This window comes from Lytechinus pictus, chromosome 5 (assembly GCF_037042905.1).
Source record: "Lytechinus pictus isolate F3 Inbred chromosome 5, Lp3.0, whole genome shotgun sequence".
NCBI lineage: Eukaryota > Metazoa > Echinodermata > Echinoidea > Temnopleuroida > Toxopneustidae > Lytechinus > Lytechinus pictus.
In genome coordinates, this window is record NC_087249.1 from 13486170 (window position 1) to 13509087 (window position 22918).

At 33.1% G+C, this 22918-nt stretch overlaps 2 protein-coding genes across 2 annotated transcripts in view; one reads left to right on the forward strand and one right to left on the reverse strand.

Annotated features, from left to right (window-relative positions):
* LOC129262396 (ubiquitin-conjugating enzyme E2 R2-like) overlaps positions 1–11694 on the forward strand; it is a 25949-nt gene extending 14255 nt beyond the window's left edge. The window contains exon 5 of the mRNA XM_054900508.2: positions 6070–11694. Within this exon, the coding sequence (XP_054756483.1) occupies positions 6070–6301 (232 nt within the window). The 3' untranslated portion in view covers positions 6302–11694. The remainder of the gene's footprint in view (positions 1–6069) is intronic.
* Positions 11521–22918, reverse strand: part of LOC129262395 (galactose-1-phosphate uridylyltransferase-like) — a 19333-nt gene continuing 7935 nt past the window's right edge. The window contains exons 7-11 of the mRNA XM_054900507.2: positions 21841–21963; positions 20606–20738; positions 19466–19549; positions 18350–18504; positions 11521–16666 (exon numbers count right to left, since the gene is read on the reverse strand). Of these exons, the coding sequence (XP_054756482.1) occupies positions 16589–16666; positions 18350–18504; positions 19466–19549; positions 20606–20738; positions 21841–21963 (573 nt within the window). The 3' untranslated portion in view covers positions 11521–16588. The remainder of the gene's footprint in view (positions 16667–18349; positions 18505–19465; positions 19550–20605; positions 20739–21840; positions 21964–22918) is intronic.

The following is a 22918-nucleotide window of genomic DNA, read 5'->3' on the forward strand; positions in this document are numbered from 1 at the left end:
GGAATTCTTGGTGTATTCCCTATATGAAATGAACTTATTGCAAAATAAATTTGCGACTTTACAAGGAAATTAATTTTGATTGGGAGCTTGATAAAAATAAAATTATCTGAATATTTTCTTTTTGAAAGAAAACGAAAGCATTGAATTAGCTTAAAATTTCATGAGATAATCTTGAAATCTCTGAGATTCTATCACTAAATTTTTAGTGCTCAAAGTTTCTGAGGGCATGGCATCAGGCACTAATAGTATTTGATAATAATAATAGTAATAATAATAATAATAATAAACATTGCTTTTATATATACATGTATATAGCACATATCTATGAGGCGCCGAATGTACCATTATTATATAGAACAATTATTTGTTATATAATCATTATTTGTTATATAATCATTATTTATTAAATAATAACTATTATTTATATATAATTTACATTTTATTTGTAAATAACTACTATTATATAAAATATCATTTCTAATTATTTATATATAATTCCAAGTAATACTTCATTATTTGTAAATAATAATAGTTCGACATTCCATTATTTATAAATAATGATTATTTGTTTTTCATTATTTATAAATAATGATTATTTGTTTTTCATTATTTATAAATAATGATTATTTGTTTTTCATTATTTATAAATAATGATTATTTGTTTTTCATTATTTATAAATAATGATTATTTGTTTTTCATTATTTATAAATAATGATTATTTGTTTTTCATTATTTACAAATAATGATTATTTGTTTTTCATTATTTATAAATAATGATTATTTGTTTTTCATTATTTATAAATAATTTGTTGAGTTTTCCATTATTTATAAATAATGATTATTTGTTAAATAATGAAAACGTCTACTTCATTATTTATAAATAATTTTTTCGAGTGCACCATTATTCTCATTATTTATAAATAATCATTATTTAATGTTCGAGTTTTCCATTATTTATAAATAAAGATTATTTGTTAAATAATGAAATATCTACTTCATTATTTATAAATAATAATTTTGTTTCAATATCCCATTATTTATAAATAATCATTATTTATAAACAATTTTTACAGTTTGCCATTATATACAAATAATCATTATTTATATACAAATAACCATTATTTATTAAATAATGCCATTATTTATTAAATAATGCCATTATTTATTAAATAATGCCATTATTTATTAAATAATGCCATTATTTATTAAATAATGGAAAACTCGCTATAACATGCAAATGTGGGACCGCCCATGATATGAATATTCATGATGCGATTTCCTTTTTCGTGATTTTTCTTCACAAATTTTTGTCCATTTCCTCTTCATAATGACATTTCTTGAAGCAATTTTCTAGGGATATGGTCTGATTGTAATATTCTTCATTTTCTATATAACTTCGTCTTCGTAGAAATATCAAAAAGTGTAATTTTATACGATTTTTCCTACAGTTCACAATCCCCATAGGCGCGCGTGTACGGTAGGGACAACCGGTGAATCGACGGAGTGCTCTTCATCGAAATACTACGTTGGTTGGTCCCCGGAAGTGGCGGGCGGAATTTAGCCCGAATCCTCGATGGAAGTCGATCAAGTGCATATGAGCTGAGAGAGTGAAATATCAGTGTACTTGTACAGGCCCTTCTACTTTTTATAAATATTTCTTGTTGCTTTTTTTGTTAAGTTAATTTTTCCTGGTGTAGAGATAAGTTTCAGTTCTAATAATGCACTTCAAATACATTTTGGAGTGTCTGTTTGAGGCGTTTGGGGCGATTTCACCCTGGCCCCAAAATGCTCGCAACGACAATACGGGGGCATGATGACCCCTAAATTTTTAAAAACTTATTTTTCTATTGAAAATTATCACAAAATTCACCAAAAGTGTGCACGAAAGCCTTCGTATTTCACTTTTAAAACTCCGAAAAGTGCCCAAATGACAAGCTTGGTCGCTTCGCTGTGTCGCTTTCAACTTGAGAACGTTTACGCGTCTGCTCCCCCCCCCCCCCCTCCTCCGAAAGAAATTCTGTATACGGCCATGCTCTAAAGAGCCTGGCACATTGATTTATGTATACTTCATTTTCATTATTTTTATCTCATTATCATCATGGCCGTACGCAGAATTTTTTCCGGGGGGGGGGGTGGCCGGGGAGCAGGACGCGCGTAAACTTTCTCATAAAAATCTTGATATGGATTCAGCTGGTTTCAAGGGTTTCATTCTCCTTTAACTCCTACATGTAATTTCTTGGCAAGGAGTTTCATTCCATAATTCCCACAACTCAAAGCACAAGAATTATGGGTCGTAAGTGCTGAATAATGCACATTGGGATCAAAGTACATGTACATGCATTTCAAATCAACATTAAAAATGCAGAGTTGTTGATAGTCACTAGTGCTATGTCCTTGAAAGAACTTACAGTGAATAAATGATGTTTACCGTACTCATAACAAGGACACTGGACAAAGGCCATACCCTTATTGTTTGCAATAATGTACATTAGCCACAGTGAATAAATAACTTCAGTTGAAAATACATATCTGAATGATATCGAGAAACAAAGGATATCCTTCAATAATGCTAAATATGTAGCCTTAGCATGAAATCCATAAACTCCTAAACACAATTATTGTTACAAAAATAATGTGAAAACAAATAAATGATTCCTTCTCTTCTTTTCCTCTAAAGCGCATAGAGATGTGATATTATCACTGTGATATGTATGAGGCGCCGAATGTACCAATATTATATAGAACAATTATTTGTTATATAATCATTATTTATTAAATAATAACTATTATTTATATATAATTTACATTTTATTTGTAAATAACTACTATTATATAAAATATCATTTCTAATTATTTATATATAATTCCAAGTAATACTTCATTATTTGTAAATAATAATAGTTCGACATTCCATTATTTATAAATAATGATTATTTGTTTTTCATTATTTATAAATAATGATTATTTGTTTTTCATTATTTATAAATAATGATTATTTGTTTTTCATTATTTATAAATAATGATTATTTGTTTTTCATTATTTATAAATAATGATTATTTGTTTTTCATTATTTATAAATAATGATTATTTGTTTTTCATTATTTATAAATAATGATTATTTGTTTTTCATTATTTATAAATAATTTGTTGAGTTTTCCATTATTTATAAATAATGATTATTTGTTAAATAATGAAAACGTCTACTTCATTATTTATAAATAATTTTTTCGAGTGCACCATTATTCTCATTATTTATAAATAATCATTATTTAATGTTCGAGTTTTCCATTATTTATAAATAAAGATTATTTGTTAAATAATGAAATATCTACTTCATTATTTATAAATAATAATTTTGTTTCAATATCCCATTATTTATAAATAATCATTATTTATAAACAATTTTTACAGTTTGCCATTATATACAAATAATCATTATTTATATACAAATAACCATTATTTATTAAATAATGCCATTATTTATTAAATAATGCCATTATTTATTAAATAATGCCATTATTTATTAAATAATGCCATTATTTATTAAATAATGGAAAACTCGCTATAACATGCAAATGTGGGACCGCCCATGATATGAATATTCATGATGCGATTTCCTTTTTCGTGATTTTTCTTCACAAATTTTTGTCCATTTCCTCTTCATAATGACATTTCTTGAAGCAATTTTCTAGGGATATGGTCTGATTGTAATATTCTTCATTTTCTATATAACTTCGTCTTCGTAGAAATATCAAAAAGTGTAATTTTATACGATTTTTCCTACAGTTCACAATCCCCATAGGCGCGCGTGTACGGTAGGGACAACCGGTGAATCGACGGAGTGCTCTTCATCGAAATACTACGTTGGTTGGTCCCCGGAAGTGGCGGGCGGAATTTAGCCCGAATCCTCGATGGAAGTCGATCAAGTGCATATGAGCTGAGAGAGTGAAATATCAGTGTACTTGTACAGGCCCTTCTACTTTTTATAAATATTTCTTGTTGCTTTTTTTGTTAAGTTAATTTTTCCTGGTGTAGAGATAAGTTTCAGTTCTAATAATGCACTTCAAATACATTTTGGAGTGTCTGTTTGAGGCGTTTGGGGCGATTTCACCCTGGCCCCAAAATGCTCGCAACGACAATACGGGGGCATGATGACCCCTAAATTTTTAAAAACTTATTTTTCTATTGAAAATTATCACAAAATTCACCAAAAGTGTGCACGAAAGCCTTCGTATTTCACTTTTAAAACTCCGAAAAGTGCCCAAATGACAAGCTTGGTCGCTTCGCTGTGTCGCTTTCAACTTGAGAACGTTTACGCGTCTGCTCCCCCGGCCCCCCCCTCCTCCGAAAGAAATTCTGTATACGGCCATGCTCTAAAGAGCCTGGCACATTGATTTATGTATACTTTCATTTTCATTATTTTTATCTCATTATCAACATGGCCTTACGCAGAATTTTTTCCAGGGGGGCCGGGGCCGGAGCATGACGCGCGTAAACTTTCTCAAAAAAATCTTGAAAGCGAGACAGCCACGGGACCAAGCCCAAATGACAAGCTTTGTCGCTTCGCTTATTGCAAAATAAATTTGCGACTTTACAAGGAAATTAATTTTGATTGGGAGCTTGATAAATATAGATATCATTACTTTAGTACTTATTTCACTTATATTCTCACTTTTATAGAGTCTATCACAAGGTGAAGTGTTCTCTTTATGAGAGGACAAGTACAGAGGTTTCACAACATTATATCATTGATGAATCGTTTGTCATAATGATTAGAATGAGCAAAAAGAGATGTTTTGGGGTATATTTTCAGTGTCCAAAAGGGGAGAGTTGTTCATCTGTGACATCATAGATCTTGGTCGCATTGCCAATAGGAGGATCTCCATAGCATCAGTGATCTCGACATTCAAATGCTCATAACTCTTCTATCGCTAGTCCTATTTTACTCAAACTTTTGTTGATCTTATTCTTTGATTTTTCTGCTTTCACAAAAGCTAACTTGCTCCAAGAGTTTCATTCTCCTTTAAAGGGATGGTCCGGGCTGAAAGTATGTATAGCTTAATAAATAGAGTAGAATTCACTGAGCAAAATGCTGAAATTTTCATCTGATTTAGTGCATTAGATATTTATTGCTGCAACTTATTTCATTATAAGGGAGACATATTATTAACACAAGTATGAAATAATGAAAAAATTATATGATTTTATGTAATAACATAAGAAAACGGAAAGTGGAGATGTGACATCATCAGCCCACCTAATGAATATTCATGACAACTGTTTTTAAAGGGGTCCTAAAACCAATTCGTCTATGCTATAATCTAATTGATGTATGTTTATGTACTCATTTACATTGTATGTATATCCATTTTGATTATGATGTGATGTTTTTTGGTTTTGAATAAATAAACTTGAACTTGAACTTGAACTTGAACTTCACAAAATATTGCTATACTTTAAACTTCAATAACTTTATTGTTTGTTATCCGATTTTGATAAAATTTTCGGCATTTTGCTCAGTGAATTCTACTCTATGTATCAAGATATAAATATATTCAGCCCGGACCATCCCTTTAAATAAGATTCACTTACAAGTTTGCACACAGGAGATTATCTTTTATTTTTGGAAGAATCTAGGAGACATACATGTACTGTGCATTGTAGTTTATCAAACATTCAAGTTATGTTTGTCTAGAATGGCCTTTAGAACTTGATGATAGGAAATTAAATGTCATTATGACTGCCATGACTTGCAATGTAGAATCATTTTGTTACAGATTTTCTGATATTATCAAATAAAAATTAATGGCCCGAATTGAAGTTTAGTGTAATAGTTTCCAAAAAGGTGTGCTGACAGTGAGCCTGACACTAATATTGATCCGATTATTAGCTGTAGGTTTACACTTGGGCAATGTGTGTTATTGAATAGGATGTTGATGTGCATATGAAACCCAATATGTTCATATGAACCAGTTTTTAATAACAATTTTCAATATCAAAACTGAATTGAAATGAAACGGCAGCTGTATTTTATTCTGTAATTTCCATTTCTTTACCTTCTCTGCAGGAAACAAGTAAAAAGAACGGAGTTGGATGCACAAAAGGATTCCGTTGTCGTGCCGACCACACTGGAAGAATACTGCATCAAGACGAAAGAAACACCACAATCTCAAAGCTCTGTAGATCTGGCCGACTTCTACGATGACGACGACGACTATGGCGTGGAGGACGATGATATTGACGATGATGAAGACTGTTACTATGACGATGAGGACGATTCTGGAAATGGGGAGTCGTGACAAGAACTCTGCACCTGAACTCTTATACAACTGTACATGATGTCATTTTCTCAAGAAAAAAATATATTATCCTGCATTTACAAAAAAAAAGGGAAAAATTTTAACTCTCTAAAGATGATCATCTTGCAAATACTCTTCAAAGTGTTTATCTTTTTACTGCCATTTTACAAAGAAGCCATTTGTGGATATAACCATCTGTAGATAGAAAAAAAAGAGAAAAATTAGTATGCTTTTGATCAACATGTGAGAATATTGAACCTCCTTTTCGGTTGTGTAGTAAATGTAACTCCACGGAATCCACATGATTGCTTCCTATTTATCCTTCTTTAGAAATAAAAGAATCAAATGCACATTTATTGTTGATACACAAGTTGATTTTTTTTGGGGGGGTAAGATTACAAGTCAAGGTATAGAAGCCACAAGAGCATAGGATTGTTATTCTTTGCATTGAGGTAGGACTTCAAATGTGTTCTGTTCAGCTCTAAAGCATTTCATTTTGAAGGCATATTTTCAGCACTTCGTTTATCTTATCTAATCACATGGTTATGGTGTCTTATTGTGTGCAAGTTTTTGCCTGTATTTGTCCGTGGAGTTTTTGTCTCTGCCTCCTGGTACACTTTGACGACTCCCACAACGCTGTTATTGTAGCCTTTTGTATCATCAATTCAAGATTTACTTTGCAAGAAGTTGTACACAACCTCTGGATTTAGAAGGACTTGTCCCCCGGAGACGATTCCTCTACAAATATGTTCTTGGAACGCATCCTATCTGGTGGACATGTCCCTCTATTGCTACTGCTTCAAAGACGAATTCTAAGTTACACTGTACCTTGAGAGTTGTCCTAGAATCTTCCTAGACAGCACCAACGTTCATCCCTTAGCCATCGGTTATCTTCCGAGACACACCCATGGTCGGTCTGAACTTCTTTTCTTCAAACGGTTGGTCAAAAGGACAGGAGGAAAGGGAAAGGCAATGTCATGGAGACGAGATATGATTGTTTGTTATTTATTGATGCGAGATTGAGATTGTACAAAGGTTGGCAAGTTGATATAGAATATGGTTTAGATATATGTGATCATGGTTATAATTCAAATGTATCTCTATGTGAGTGTGTGTAACCTTTATATATCCTATTTTATTTCTCTTGTTTTTTACATTAATTATGTGTCTTTAATGTTTTATTCATGCTTTTTAATGTATAGACTTTGTATTAATGTTTTCACTCTAGTAAGAACAAGGAGGGGTGAATGTCTAGTGAACAATGAGCATACAATTTTGTAATAGGCTTGTTCTGTCCTAAAATTTCTGAAGGATATTTAGGATTAATGACTGATATTTTCAATATTTTTATTATTGATTACTTGGAGCAATGTTTGTGATTCAGGAACAGCTGACATGTGCAAATAACAGTGATGCCAATTCTAAGCTATAAAAAATAATATTCTGTTCCTATGAAAAGGGACAGCGATGCTCAACCCCCCCCCAAAAAAAAAAAAAAAAAAATTAAAATAAAATGCTAGACTTTGCCTTGGTTTCCTGACATATACCAGGTGATTTTACGAAAACACAAAACACTTGCTCTACTTTCCTCTATTTCTAAGTTTTCTTTCAGCTGTTCATCAAGTAGTGTATGTGTACCGTATATATTAGCTGTGTGCATAAGGGAGTGTCATTGAGCGGCTGTCAAGCATGGAAATATGCCAACGTACTGTGCGTGATATCAGGGTTCGGTAACACAAAGGTTTATAGCGATTCATCATATGCATGATTTTCCGGGTTTATTGCACACTGTTTTCAATGCAATCAATTGTAAAAAAAATGTTCTACAATGATTACTAATGTTTGTGTTTCGGGCCCCAGGGTCCGGTAACACAAAGGTTAGCCATTAATCATATGCATGACTTTTACGATTGATTGTACATTGTAGTCAATGCAATCAATCGTTAAAATAATGTTCTACGATGATTGCTCAGCTTTGTGTTGAGGGTCCCTGCTCTTTCTTCTTCCTTATCCCATTTCTTGGTTAGAAAACGGCACAAAATATCGAGTATTCAAATTCTTTATTTCAAGAATCACCCTTTTATTGTAAAAAAAAAAAACATTTCATTGGGATCTAAAACACATGGCTATGATTCAGGTTATTTGATATTTGACCTCAGCATTTAAGTCCACAAATCAATTACGACATATGAAAAATGCTATGTTCATGCCGATGATACGTGTACAAAAAGTAGATGGGTATTGCTAACTTCATTTTCTTTCCTGATGTGGAATGTTTCCTTGTTATTATAGAAAAGAGAAAATTTTTATAAATCCAAAGAAACCCTGTATTATTTTTTTAAGGTCCGTGCAGATTGAGTTTGAGAAAGGAAAAGTAAGATACAGGGAACAAAGTTTTCTTAAAAGTTTACAAGACAAGAAGAATGAATGTCTGGTTTTCTCAAGGTTTGTAATGGTAAAACTGCCTTATCTGGGAGTAGTTCATGAAACAATATTTCAGTGACTATTGATATATATGTGACTAAAAAATCCTTCATAATTACAATAATGATAACGTCATATTTTACCCAGGGTAGTCACTTCAGTTCCGAAACGGTTCTACCAGCGGCCCTGCTTGACATGATAGTGTTATTATTACCCCTGGTTTAGCATGGCTACCTTGATCAATCCTTGTATCCGATTGACTCGAAAACAAATAACTCAGTAGAAATCACTCATAAGAAACTTCATGAACTCTCCCCTGAAGTATATTTTTAGGAAATGATGAGTGTTTTGTCTTCCCGAGCGTGGATGTCTATTGACTGATACATGTGTTTTGTCACAGGCATTATGAATTCATAGATTTTGAAAGGTTTGCAAATGTCTTTTGCCTTTCTGGGTGCCTGTGATGTTTGAACTGTATTAGTTGTTGCTTTAAAGCTGAAACCAGGTAGTTCTTGTACAAAGTGTTGATATCACAAAACATCTTTTTTTTAAAATCAATTTTAGCATTTTCATACCATATCTTGGCGTAGCATTATGATAAGAAACATCCACAACCATAATATAGTGGGAATCAGTACATAGGGACCCAAGCTGTGGCCGTATGAATCAATACCTACTAAGCACTTCAAAAATGAGTGTAAACTGGGCTAGCTCATTGCTGTTTGGCTATTGAACTATGGTCTTGAAAATGCTGAAATGCACAAAAAGCATCTGATGTCACAATCTGGTACTCTAATGGAAATGTTCAACTTCACTTTACTTTAATATGTAAAGTGTGCAAGTTCTTAACTGCTTTGATAGAATGAGCCAGCTAGAGTTTCATTCTGCCCATGGGCTGAAAAGAATCATTGACATGGTAGTTTTCTACTTCCCCAAGATTGGCATTATTGTACAATAATGTCAATTTTACAATATTGTTCATTTGCTATTGATGAAATCCACTGTTAAGCAACAAATGGTTGGTATTTGGAAGTGGGCCTAATAACGGTTAATGTGCTCTGAGCAGACAGTGGTGGTTGATGTCAAGTGTAAGTGTTGACCTTTTAGTGTTAGTGTTGGGCCGGTTTCTACACCACCGTAGCACAAAATGAAGCTTGTCTTGGGACAAATATATTACCAGGTGCTGATCTATCAGTTATGTGATTTCAATCATTCTTTGTAAACTCTTTTTAGGCAGGGATGTAGTCGATGTCGGTATGTCTACGTCACAAGGCCACTGGAGAAAAAAAAAATCTCCCATAGACTTTGTATGTGTGACTTTGCCTGTAGCCAAGGCCTCAACTAGGTGTATGACTTTACAGTGAACTCACACCTACATGTACATGTAGATCTTTCTAAAACATCCCCAGTTGCCCGTTACACAAAGCTTGGCAATGATCATAGAACATTTTTCTACGATTGATTCCATTGACTACAATGTACAATCAATCGTGAAAATCAAGTGTACGATTAATCGCTAACCTTTGTGTTTCGGGACCCTGGTGTATACAATATCTGTCTTTCATAGAGTTTTTTTATCCCGCATGTATCACAAAGATTGGTAAACTGAGATATCATTTTCCTTTGAAAAGACACTTATGTTGCAGGAAACCTATTCCAAATAAAGGGACATGGGTAAGTTTTTTTAAATGAGATGATGGTTTTGATCAGTCTCGAGTCAGATTGGTTGGTGTGACTGCAAAATCTGGCGGCAATTTTGTGTTGCTTCACGTTTGAAGGAGAAGCCATTGATGTCCTCGTAATCCGCATCGAGTCTCGGACTGTATCCATAAAAAGTGATTTTAATAGTCTGACCTATAATATAGCATTGCATTTATTATATCTGTATTTTTATTTTGCTTACATGTATGTATGTATGGCTTTAAGGTTGATTAATTCTAATTTTCATATAGGTCATTTAATGAGTACATGTATGTTTACTTCTTCAAAAAGCATTTATGAAACATCTTACATTTTTCTTTCATATTAAAGGGAATTTTTTTTTCTCACTTTTATGTGTTACTTTGAAGATTAGTATCTTACACACAGCAGCATTGATATTTGTAGTGCATCCAAATTGGAATCAGGGATAATCTAAAAAGAATTTTCAAGGCTACTTTTTGAGCTCCTAGATTAGCCCAATTTCACTACATGGTATTACAGTTTATATTGGACCCTATTGGAATTTCAGGGACCCTTTATACATTTTCTAGGGCTCTGTAGGGCATTTTGGGGGTGAATTCCCACATAGCCCCTGTGTTTTTCCCCCCTGATTTGCACACGTGTGATTTTAACTCATTTAGGTATACAGCTCTGCAAATGTCAAGCTCAATCTCCTTTCGCTCCACAAAATGGTTGAAATTGAATAAAAAATTATCCACTAATATATAACCCGAAGAAAATAAAAGTGGATGGAAAATTGATAGAAATTAACGTAACCAGAATTTAGTGAATAACCACTTTGCATTTTTTATGGTCAGTGATTCAGAAAACTTTATTGTGTTGCCAATTTGAAATGTGTAATGATAAGCACAAGTCATAAGGTTTCTACATTCAAGCGACACAACGTACTGCACAGGAAATGGTGTTTATTTTTGGTAGTATATTCATCATCTAACCACATGACTCGATGTGAAGAGAAAGTACACATATGTACCATAAAGGAGACACTGTACATACCTCTCTGGGTTCTTATGTTTGTGAAATACACCCCCGCTTGATCTCTATGTCTCCCTGTCCCCTTTTTCATGCCAAAGTGTTCATTTGCAATTGAAGATGAGAAATAGAATATCAGCAGTGTGATATATTTCATTATGTCTATAATACAATGAATGTAAACAAGATGAGGATCAGAATCACTTTGTAATGCAGGACTTTTCAAGTATTTAATAATAAATCTGTAAATTGTTGTCAAAAATATATAACAGAAATTGATTTTATGGAGGTTTTATTGGTGTCTTTACAAATGTATATGAGAAAATTAATGATTTTGATTCAGTTTATCCATAGCATCCATTTTCTTACTGTTACTGGCTTATGGCAGTATCTCACCTGCAAAGACACCGCCGTGATGTCTCAACTTTTGGTTGCAAATAAGTCTTCAAGACATCTCCTCAAAAAATGTCTACAGTCTACACTCTGATCAAGGCAGGTGTCGGTCAATTTACTTGGAGACGTCTCCAAGACATTGCCAACAGTTGCAGCATGATAATCTCTGCAACTAGTGAGATGCCTCATGAACCATTCTCCAAACAAACAGACAAACAATCTAATATGTTTACATTTCTTGCTACTATTTGGCAACTCAAAAAATATCAGGAGTCTATGAAACAAGCGCAATCTCTAGTTGCACTCCAGTTTCAAGCTTAAGAGAGATACTGCCTTCAGCCTCCCAACCCACCCCCCCCCCCCATACAAACACCCTATCGTTCACAGCCATATTGGCATTATAATAAACAGTCACTAATTCATAGTAAATGGAAGCAATATATTACATCTAGTTATTCCATAAGCACCTGAAATAGCACAACCAGTATCTTTATTATCAAACCTTCCCATATTGTCCTTCCAAATAATTACACACATCAATGCATATTCAGCAAATATGATGACATATTATTACTCCTAAAATTCAGACTTATACTGTGCATGCTCAAAGATGGGAGTTCAACCCGACAAAAAAGTTACTGTAAAAATAGCAGAAAAATAGTTTCAAAAAAATATTGGAGGTTTGAAAAAGTTCATCAAAGATAAAAAAAAAGATTTTTTTTATATGTGATGTCATATGTGATCAGCTTCCCCATTATTGTACCTTCTTTACATGTATGTCAATAGACAAATCATTTCACATCCGCTCCAGAAATAAAAAGCATTTTTGGTCATCATGAACCATTAAAAATTGAATTTATGCATTTTATGTAAGAAAACATGGGGGGCAGCTGCTTGTATATGACGTCATAAAAACCCTCAAAATTCTCTGATAAGTCTTTCTTAATCTTTGATGGATTTTCTTCAAGCCTTCACGGATATTTTTTATTATTTTTCTGGTACTTTTTACACCAAACCTTTCTCAAGCTCATTTAAAGATCATTGCTACAGCTTGAAACTTACGCCTAGGCCAGGGGGTAGGGGGCAATTTTATTTTTATTATTTTTTTTTTAGGCTTAAACCATGACCAACAATCATGTATCAAGTCAATCCATTAAAGGCATCTACAGAAGCCTGATGTCTTTATGTATTATCCTTCAAATCTATCCATACATATGGAAGGCTTAACAAAACACAAGGTTACATCACATATCACGTACTAAACAAATAAGCTGATCACATTCATTCAAGGGCTTGCAAACTCCAGATCAAACATATATAAGAAGAGATGAATACTCACTCTAGTAAACTCAATAATTTTGTTTTTAAAATGTATGATCGGGTTCAAGGCCAGGGTTCAAGGTTGATTTGATGTTTGTCATGATAATGTAAGCAAGGATATGATAATGCATGCGATTAATAAGGTGCCAAGTCCATTTTAAAAACATGCTTTTAAAATGCTGAAGGCACACACATGTGAAAAAAGGAAAAAAGAACAGAGATAACCTAGACATTGTACTGAATCATACGAGTACATCTTGAGTTTTTAACACCCTCTGTAAATGAATATAACATAAAATATACCCTATATACGTTGTTCTCAAAAGTTAGTGAACACTTCAAAATACACTCCTTGCTGAGTGTCAAATGTAGACAACATTAACAATGTTTGGCGAGCCCAGAGAAACAAACTTTATTGAATGTAAAACTATCATCACCAGACTTCACGATTAAATATCTAAAACATGGCAGAACTTGAATACTTGAAATATGGTCATTTTCTGGTGGGGTTCACAAACTTTTGAGCACCACTGTTATATGGAAATGATAGTCTGAAAGTAGAAAACTAAAACACAGCAAAACAAAAAAATATATATTTTAACTCTGAATATGAAGCAAAAACCAAAAGGGAAAACATACATGTAGCTAATACACTGGTAATACTAGATATAAGGTTTATACATGCACATGAAACATTTCAATGGGGAAACTGATGGATGTAGGTTTTTGATGATTTTAGTGGAGAAAACCCTTTAAAATTCACTTCAGCCACATCAGTGTCATCAAAATAATTAAATAAAAAATAAAAACTCGAAGAAAACATTAAAAGCAGATGGAAATCCCTCACATCAGTCACATGCAGTACAAGTACTTCTTTGGCAAAATAGAATGGTTCATTTGATTTGTTTTTTGGGTATTTTTTATTGTGGAAATTTGAACATTTTGCTCAAATGAAAAGGGTTTTTACATGCAATAAATTTATAGCAAAGCGACACACAATTAATGGCATTCAAAAATATAAGAAAAATAAAATCACAATCAAGGGATGAAAAAGAAGCAACCGGCATGCTTCTTTGAGTGTAAATAATATTTCGCTTCTAAATAGCGCTTTACATAAGAATGACGTCTCTTTAATAGCGCCTTTCAAATATCATTATCCCATTATTGGATCTTGGCATGCCTGCACACAATGTATGCAATTTATCCACTCCCTGGGGAGCATTCCAACAATGGTTTAAAGATTCAATTGCTAGTCATACTACATACTAGGCTTTAACATCCTGCTGGGTAGCAGGTACCCATTTTGGTGGAGAGTGGCAAAGTGTGGATTGACGCCTCGCCAAAGGACTCTCTGATTACAAGGAGAAAGACAGAACCGATACACCATGATGCTTCCACGATTTCAAATTCCAATATTTCAACTAGGATAAGTAATTCTCGACATACAAAAAGCAATTCCATTGAATTCACATCAGATTAATTTCCCAATAATAACACTTCAGTGATAAAGACATACTGTACAATTTGGTACAAATTCACAATTTGGTACATATTCACAATTTGGTACATATTCACAATTTTTTTCTCAGAAAAAATATAATTGCAGCATTTTCTTGTAAATGGTTGATATTATCTGTACAGGTAACTTTGCGTAATTAAAAAAATTGGGATCACAGAGATCTATTTGACTCTATTGGAAAAATCCAACTTTAGAAGAGGTATATGCCAAATTTTGCATAAAATCTTGTCTAAAACTTGTGTCAACTTTGGCGAACATTTGACTTACTATAAATGAAAGATCAACTTCTGCAAGTTTACCTGAATTCTTATTTTTTTTAGAAGTGGGTAATAGGTTGGGACATGTATAACACAGCAAAATCTTCATTCTATATTTTTATAGACCAGACTCGAATTTCCAATTGATTGCGAGACGTATGATTGACTTTAAAGGATTTACGGTTGACTTGCAATCAACTGCATTTGTGTGCCAGGGGTGCCTACATCTCAGCAGAGATGTTTAAAATATAACATGTAACCAAGTCAATGAATGTACCATGAGTAATTTATTTGAAAAGGTTTCTGATGAAAATATTCCTTATAAAGGGAAAAAAAAAATTGTTTCATCAGTTTATTATATACACACAGCTTTGGCAGTATTGACACAATATGATTTACTAGCACACATGTTCTATGTGGAGCTTGATATGTGAATACAATAACTTTTAAACGTATATAAAACATTGCAAATTATACACCTTTAAGAAATATCATATGCTCTAAAACTTTCAGATTTAGTACTGAGAGTACATCATTTGAGATCAAAACTAAACTTGACTTTTGCAGCAATACATAATAATAATAGCAGGGCCCGCTGGGAGAACAGTTTTCGGAACTGAAGCGGCTTCCCTGGGTAAATATACCTGTATTATTATTATCATTATTATACTACATGAGTTCATACAAAGATATAGGCCATCAAAGTCATGTAGAAACTAGGTTCCTACATAACATCGTTCCTGATACTGCATTAAAGGCATTTAATAGGGAGTTTCATTTTCATGAAAGCACAACAGATTCAAGATCATGCAAAATCTATTATTAAATGCCCTTCATGAAAAAGAACAACCAAAAAGTTTTTGTAAAAAATTGGTGAATCAAAAAGAAGTTTAGTCCTGGACTCTGGAAAAAATGACATACTTGTAATTGTTCATCAGCCCGAAACTTAAAGACGAAACTGCTGTTCTGGTTCACCAATTTTCGACAAAGGCCTCCCAGCTGTTCATTGTCATTGGACGGGCATTTTCAATACACTTAATGTGTTAATGATTATATTGTCTTCCTAAATCCTTTTATAAACTGATATAAATGGATTTGTACAATAAAGTGATTTTATTACTAGGAGTCTCATTTATATGAAGGGAAGCCCTATGTCCGCACACCTAACAATGGACTTAAAATTAAACATCATAGTTCTTTCAATATTTAGAAAGGTCTCACATGGTGTCATTTATCTTATTCTAAACCCTCATATGATATGGAGTACAAATACAAGGGGGAAAAAATGTCATATTGCAATGGTGCTGACATCTTCCCACTCCTTCATTTAACCCACATTGGAGTTTTGATTCAGAAGACTACAATTTGAGGCCTAAAACATTTTCTGATAGTTTGACTCAGATTTGAATTGAATTACCTGTCTCTTTTATTATTGTGTGTCCTATTTGATGAGCAACATGTCAACACCCATGCAGATACAGCACACTGACCTTATAGTCGCAAGGTCGCCACTTTCTATTAAAGTTCAGCACTATGTCACCAAACACTACAGAACCCTTTTCAAGCCATGCCAATAATCTTTCTGCAATAAGTATTGCACTTGTTGGTAATACCATATTGCTTTGAAAAAAAGGCTCAGTAGATATCGAAGGGTTGCACAAGAAGTCCCTCGAGTGGCTATCATTGGTCCGAGTTGTTGACCGATTGGTCCTTTAACTTATAATGGACATCGGGAAGTGCCCTTAACTTCTGAGCCGCCTGGAATAATAGCAGAAATAAGAACAAAAATAAGAGATGTAAGGGTTGAGGGGTGTAAACACTGATATGGGGAGTGTTTTCATGAAGTAAGTTTTCACTGACTCATTTGTTATGAGCCAATCAGATGCAAGGATTTCAGTAGCTTACAACAGTTTTCAGTGAAAATCACAGACTACTTGTTTCATGAAATGCGCCCCACATATGGGTCCTGTTTTATAAAGACTTATTATAATTATAATGACAAATGCATAATTTCTGTAACAAATTTACTATCAGCCAATCAGATTGAAGGATTTCAGTTGTAGCTTTCAAATGTAATTGCAAAACTGTTACAAGTTTTAAGAAATGGGTCCATGATGTTACAAATCTCAGCAACATTCTTCAAATTTCATTGTCAGTTTACTCAGGTAAATGCATATAAATTATTTTTTTTCAATCGAGGTCTAAAACAGATGGTTATAATTTAATAGAATTTTTCAGAGGGGGCAGTCACCAAACTGACCATCAAACATATCGCACGAAGCAAGGACATTCAGACACCCATTTCATAAAACATTGACATGATAGCAACTCTTGCCAACTCCCATGATAACAACAAAAATTCTGTTTCCTGATTGGTTCTTCAAATGAAAGTTGACATTATAGCAAGAGTTGCTTTTATTATTTTTTTCTAAATGAAATGGGGGCCCTGATCTTTGCTGAGTAAAAGCTTTCAGCCTATCTATGATAAGCTTTGGAAAATCTTTGCCCTATAAGTATATGACGCTATTCCAATTCACTACAAGATTTCACTAATGTGTATGCACTAAAACAGTTAAAGGATACCAAATAAAATAAAATGTCATGTTGGGGTAGACTTTGTGATTACACTTGAAATATTATATGAAATATGTGTGTATTTTTTTTTTTATATAAAACACAATTCTCAAGCATGGAATAGAGTGAATATTCCAGGATGTTCATCTGTAGCTGTTATAATATCCGTGTACTAAATTTCTAAAGCAGATTAAATGTTAAAAGGGTCATTTTTAAAGAAATATAACAGCACCAAAAGATGGTAGATACAAAACAATTCCAATTTGAATTTCAATGATTGAAAAAAAAATTCATGGATCCCCACACTTCTGAAACACTAGATTATATTCAAGTGTATTTTCAAATCACATAGAAAAAACTTTTACCAAAGCTTGTGGCAGGCTTTAAAGGTAAAAGAATGTAATTGCAGCAAACAATTAGTTAATGAGAAAGTCTTTAAAATCAAGGATGATTGCCATCATATCATCAAAGATCTATATTTGGTACATTGTATTTGTGGAATCATGAAATCTTAGCTGAAAACTAACAACACCCATGATCACTAATGCAGAGATTGAAGCACATGTGAGACATTGTATTAATACTGCTTGGAAAAATACCCAACATTTTATGAAATTCTGTGTTCATTTTGCTAATTTCTCAGCAATTATACAATTTCTTCCAGAGCCATTTGGCACATATATAGGCCTATATATATTGTCTTTTATTCATGCATACATACACTTGGGCGGTCATTTTATTGGATTCTGTTCAAACTAATTTTGAGAGCATTACTACAGCTGGAGTTTCTCATTAACCTGTGTAACCCCTCTTGAACTTTTTAACATTACAAGGAAGATTCAAACATTCCAATATGATGAAACATACCTGTTCAGCAGTGAGATCTCTCTGTGCTTGGGCCAGCATCTCATATCCAACCATGAACTTCTTGACTGTAGCTGAACGTAGAAGAGGGGGGTAGTACAGAGCATGGAGCTGCCAATGGCTGTTGTCCTTACCAACATCCTCCCCTGTTGGAGCACCTGTATTGCAATTAGGAATCAGGGAGATATTAAAATTAGCCGTCTTGCATCCCATTAAAAGCTATTTAATTTAAGGGGGTCCCAACTGACATTTAGGATGAATGTCACATCTAGGACAATGTATTTCAACATAATATAATACACACCTCAACTTCACAATCAATTTCAATCATAAAGGTAACTTAATTTATATTTTCATCTTGGGAATTTGTAACCTTTTAAAGGGTAAAGAGTATGCTGAAAATGATATGATATGAAGAAAAAAAAAATAAAAATATACAAACAAAACTCTGAAATGACCATACTTTGATATCATTATATCTTACGCTGTAAAAGACACTTGCAGCGGCGTTTGTCCACATTGACTAACAAAGACATGTAGCAGTTAGCAGTCAATGAAAAAGTGGCAACTCATGTTTGCTCCTTCGTGTGACATCAGAATAACTTTAAAATCAGCTATACTTTGATATTTTGTTGTATGATAATATAATATTGACTGTTCTTTCATGGTTTATATTGTATATTGCATTCAGTTGACAGAATATTGCAAGGTGAGTGCAGAATATCAATATACATGTACATGTACCAACCAAGAACGGTCGTCTAATTATTAAATTGCTACTTGGTCCACACCCATTTCGTCCTATTTCCATTTGGTCTCATCCCGCATGGTCTAATCCTAGGCATTCTAAAACCAGTTGATGTTCTAACCACTTTGTTTAATTTCCAGTATTGCAATTTCAATTTTGTTCAATATCCTCTAGGTCTTGATTAGACGGCATGTTTATGAATAAAAATTTTATTTGAGAGAGTGCAACATAAACTGATAGTACACCAGACGGGTTTAGCCCATGTGTTATTAGACAATCTGAGAAGTACGCCAACTGCTTGCAGATCAAGTGAATTTAGATCATCTAATTAATCAAACTCTGAAATATCATAACTGCATCATTTTACATACCATGCCAGCCCATGGAGTATGGGAAATTGGTCTCAAAGAGATTGTCATATTTGATGAGCAGACGCTTTGTGATGTCCGCTAGATCTGAAATGAAAAAAAAAAGAAAAAAAGAGTAAAGTTGAAGACTTGTTAATGAAACGTGACTCTTTTTCTTGCATTGCCTATATGTGGTGTATTATTTCAGCAGCATTATTTAGAGAGCTATAACTTTCCACCTGGGGCCTGTAACACAAAGCTTAGCAATCATCAGAGAATTTTTTTATGATTGATTGCTCTGACTACAATGTACAATCGATCTTGAAAATCAGGTCTACGATTAATAACTAACCTTTGTTTTAAGGGACTCTGATCAGTTTGAAAAAAAATGTTGTGTAGCAATCATGTAGAATTCAAGTGGAATGTTGATGTGCTCATGTCTACAAAACATTTGTTTCCAGCACCATTCTCAAAAAGTCTTCAGCCAAATTCATTTGCATCAGTGGCAAGGTTTCTACATATTTCCTTTAGATATTTAGATAAGCAGTCCATTGATAGAAAATCGTCACGGTGATAATCTGACTGAAAAACCCCATAAAATAGTGAAAAGGAAAAGGAGGTAATTTTTAGCATGGTCCCATCATCTTTTTCAAAAGCCCTTCTATAGATGCTAAGGCCCGTCTTCTGAAGTCTGGTTTAATTCAAAATCTGGTCTAAAGCTGTGGTTTAACTATGGATAGCCAATCATTGCATAAATCCTTAAACAGTGGAGGTTAATTTTCATTAAAATTTGGATGTAAAATAAGAAAGTTTCACTTGTTTGAAAAAGCAAATGAGAGAACCGATGACATCAAACATTGCACAACCACTTTTTATGAAATATGAAATATTTGAATTCCTTTCTCTTGTAATGTAATGCTTGCCTCCTAATAGAGCATGCATCTTAAATAACTACATAATCAAATATGTATCAAAACAGAAATTTGTTTATATATCATATCATAAAATACAACAGAAACGGTGACAGATGTGCATATACATGTAAGCGTTTGTGGAAATGGGCAAAACTTGACTTTCTTATTCTATATCCAACTTGTTTGAAATTTTGAGTGGTATGCTTGTCTGATTTTGAATCAACTTCTTCTTGGTGTGGACTACACATACCATTCCTCTCCTCATCAGTCAGGTCTGGGAGTCGGAGGACATGTCGCCGTGGTAACAGCATCGTCTCATACGGCCATGTTGCCCAGTAAGGTACGACAGCCATCCATGTCTTGTTTTCAACTACTATCCTCTCCTGCAAATGAACAGGAGTCAAAGAAATGATTTTTGGTTTCTTCTTGATAATGAAATAATCACATAGCATGGTATTCTGATAGCCATTGGTTAATAAACCTGGGTTAACTTAATCCATACTTCTGGAGTGCCAACTCATTTACCAATCAAAATAATTCTTATCCAGATGTAAATAGTTGTCAAGAAAAGAATAATTTGCATCCTGAAATGAGAAGAATAAGAAATTACAAAATATAGTGAATTTGGCTGAATTAATAATTATAATTGCCACGGGTATAGAAGAAATATAATGAAGCCGCCACAGAGTCAAATATAAGAAAACAAAGCTATGTAGGAAACATAAATGAGTATGGTGTTTTGTTTGTGTAGGTACATCTATGAATTTGATATATTGATGGTACACATGCATGCTTCATTCTGTAAAGAAGCAAACAAACTTATTTTAAAAATGCATTTACTCACACCATGGGGATTTAATACATTGAAAAGTTTGCATGCAAATTTATGTGTGAATAAAAAAATAAAAAAACAGAAAATTAAAGTGTATTTAACAAGGAGGAACATGAAGCACTGAATTCTTGATTGCAAATATATATATGTATTTTCATGCTCCTGAAAAGCAGAAATCATTGTCCACTATTATAGATAGGAAGGGGAAAAAAAAAAACAATTTTTATTGATATACTCTGTAAAATTTATACAGTTTAATTACATATGTGACTAAAACATCTGATGAAAGGAAAACAATATCATGCATATTAGAGTGACAATTATCTGGGCTTCATTCTATAACAGTTACGATTACAGTATCTTTGCCATCCAATAGTAACTACCAAGGTAGCAATGTCGAACAGCCAGTCAAAACCAAGGAATCTCACAGAAATTACCATTGGACGGCAAAATTACCACAATGGTAACTTTTACCAAACAAATTACCACAATGGTAACTTTTAACAAACAAATTACCACAATAGTAACTTTTACCAAACAAATTTCCACAATGGTAACTTTTACCAAACAAATTACCACAATGGTAACTTTTCTGCAAAAGGGCTCTGATTAGATTTTGAAGTCACAAGTTCAAAGGTCTAATGTCTATCTACCTTCTTTTCTGCTTCTAATTTGACATAATCCAGCAGCAGTGGCGTCCCATGTTCCCTTAGATAATCCCTCTGATAAACGTCCTTTATCCTCGGCTCATTGGGCATGAAGTTACTCGCCCACATCTGGATAAAAAGACATCACCAGAAAATTATACTGATGTAAAGATATGCATATACTGTGGTCACTAATGGAGATTTCACGTAGCTTCAGTTTATTTTCCTTGTTGCACCATGATTTTAATAAACATCAGTCACTATACAGTGTACATAATTAACAGATACGACTCGATATGGAGTCATGATGTGAGTTTCAAATTAGAATTCTTTACTTTAAATCTATGGTGACTGAATTAATGAACAGTCTTTGTTCATTTTGCTCTTTATTTGCACAATGTTTCTCATTATGATAAGGCACAATGTGCAGCTCTATTCCTTGATTGGATGGTCCGTTATGAGACCATCTCTGCTATTTGCAAAGAAGTATGTGCGGAATCTGTAGAACTAGCACATCAATGATGTGGAGCTCATCCAGCATCTCGCAACGGAATTTAACACAATTTTAATTTCAGCCCAGTTGACACTGTAGTGAATTATATTGGTGACATAAATTGAGGATATAGAATTGATATTGATGAAGAAATGACATAGAAGCATTTTGGGGATCTATGAACAAATTTCATATAAATTAGCATAAATAATTTTCAACTCAAAATTTTTTAATTCTGTGTAGAACCTTGGTGAACCTAATGTAGCTCTCAGATGGAACAAAAATAATCAAAATCAATCAACAAATAAACATTTTTTGTGAGTTTTGAAAATATATGAATAAATTAGCATATTTGATGAGATTCAAAATTATGTGTTGAAATTTTGTATCACCACCTAGAGCTATCATATAAAGCAAACAAAATTGAAATTGATCAACAAATGAAGGAGAAAAAACATTTTTTTTGTGATTTATGAATAAATTTTGCATAAATTAGCATAAATAATTCTCTAGACAAAATTTCAAAATTTTGTGTACAAATTTGGTGAACCTCATGCAGCTCTACCAGATGAAAGAAAACAAAATCAAAAT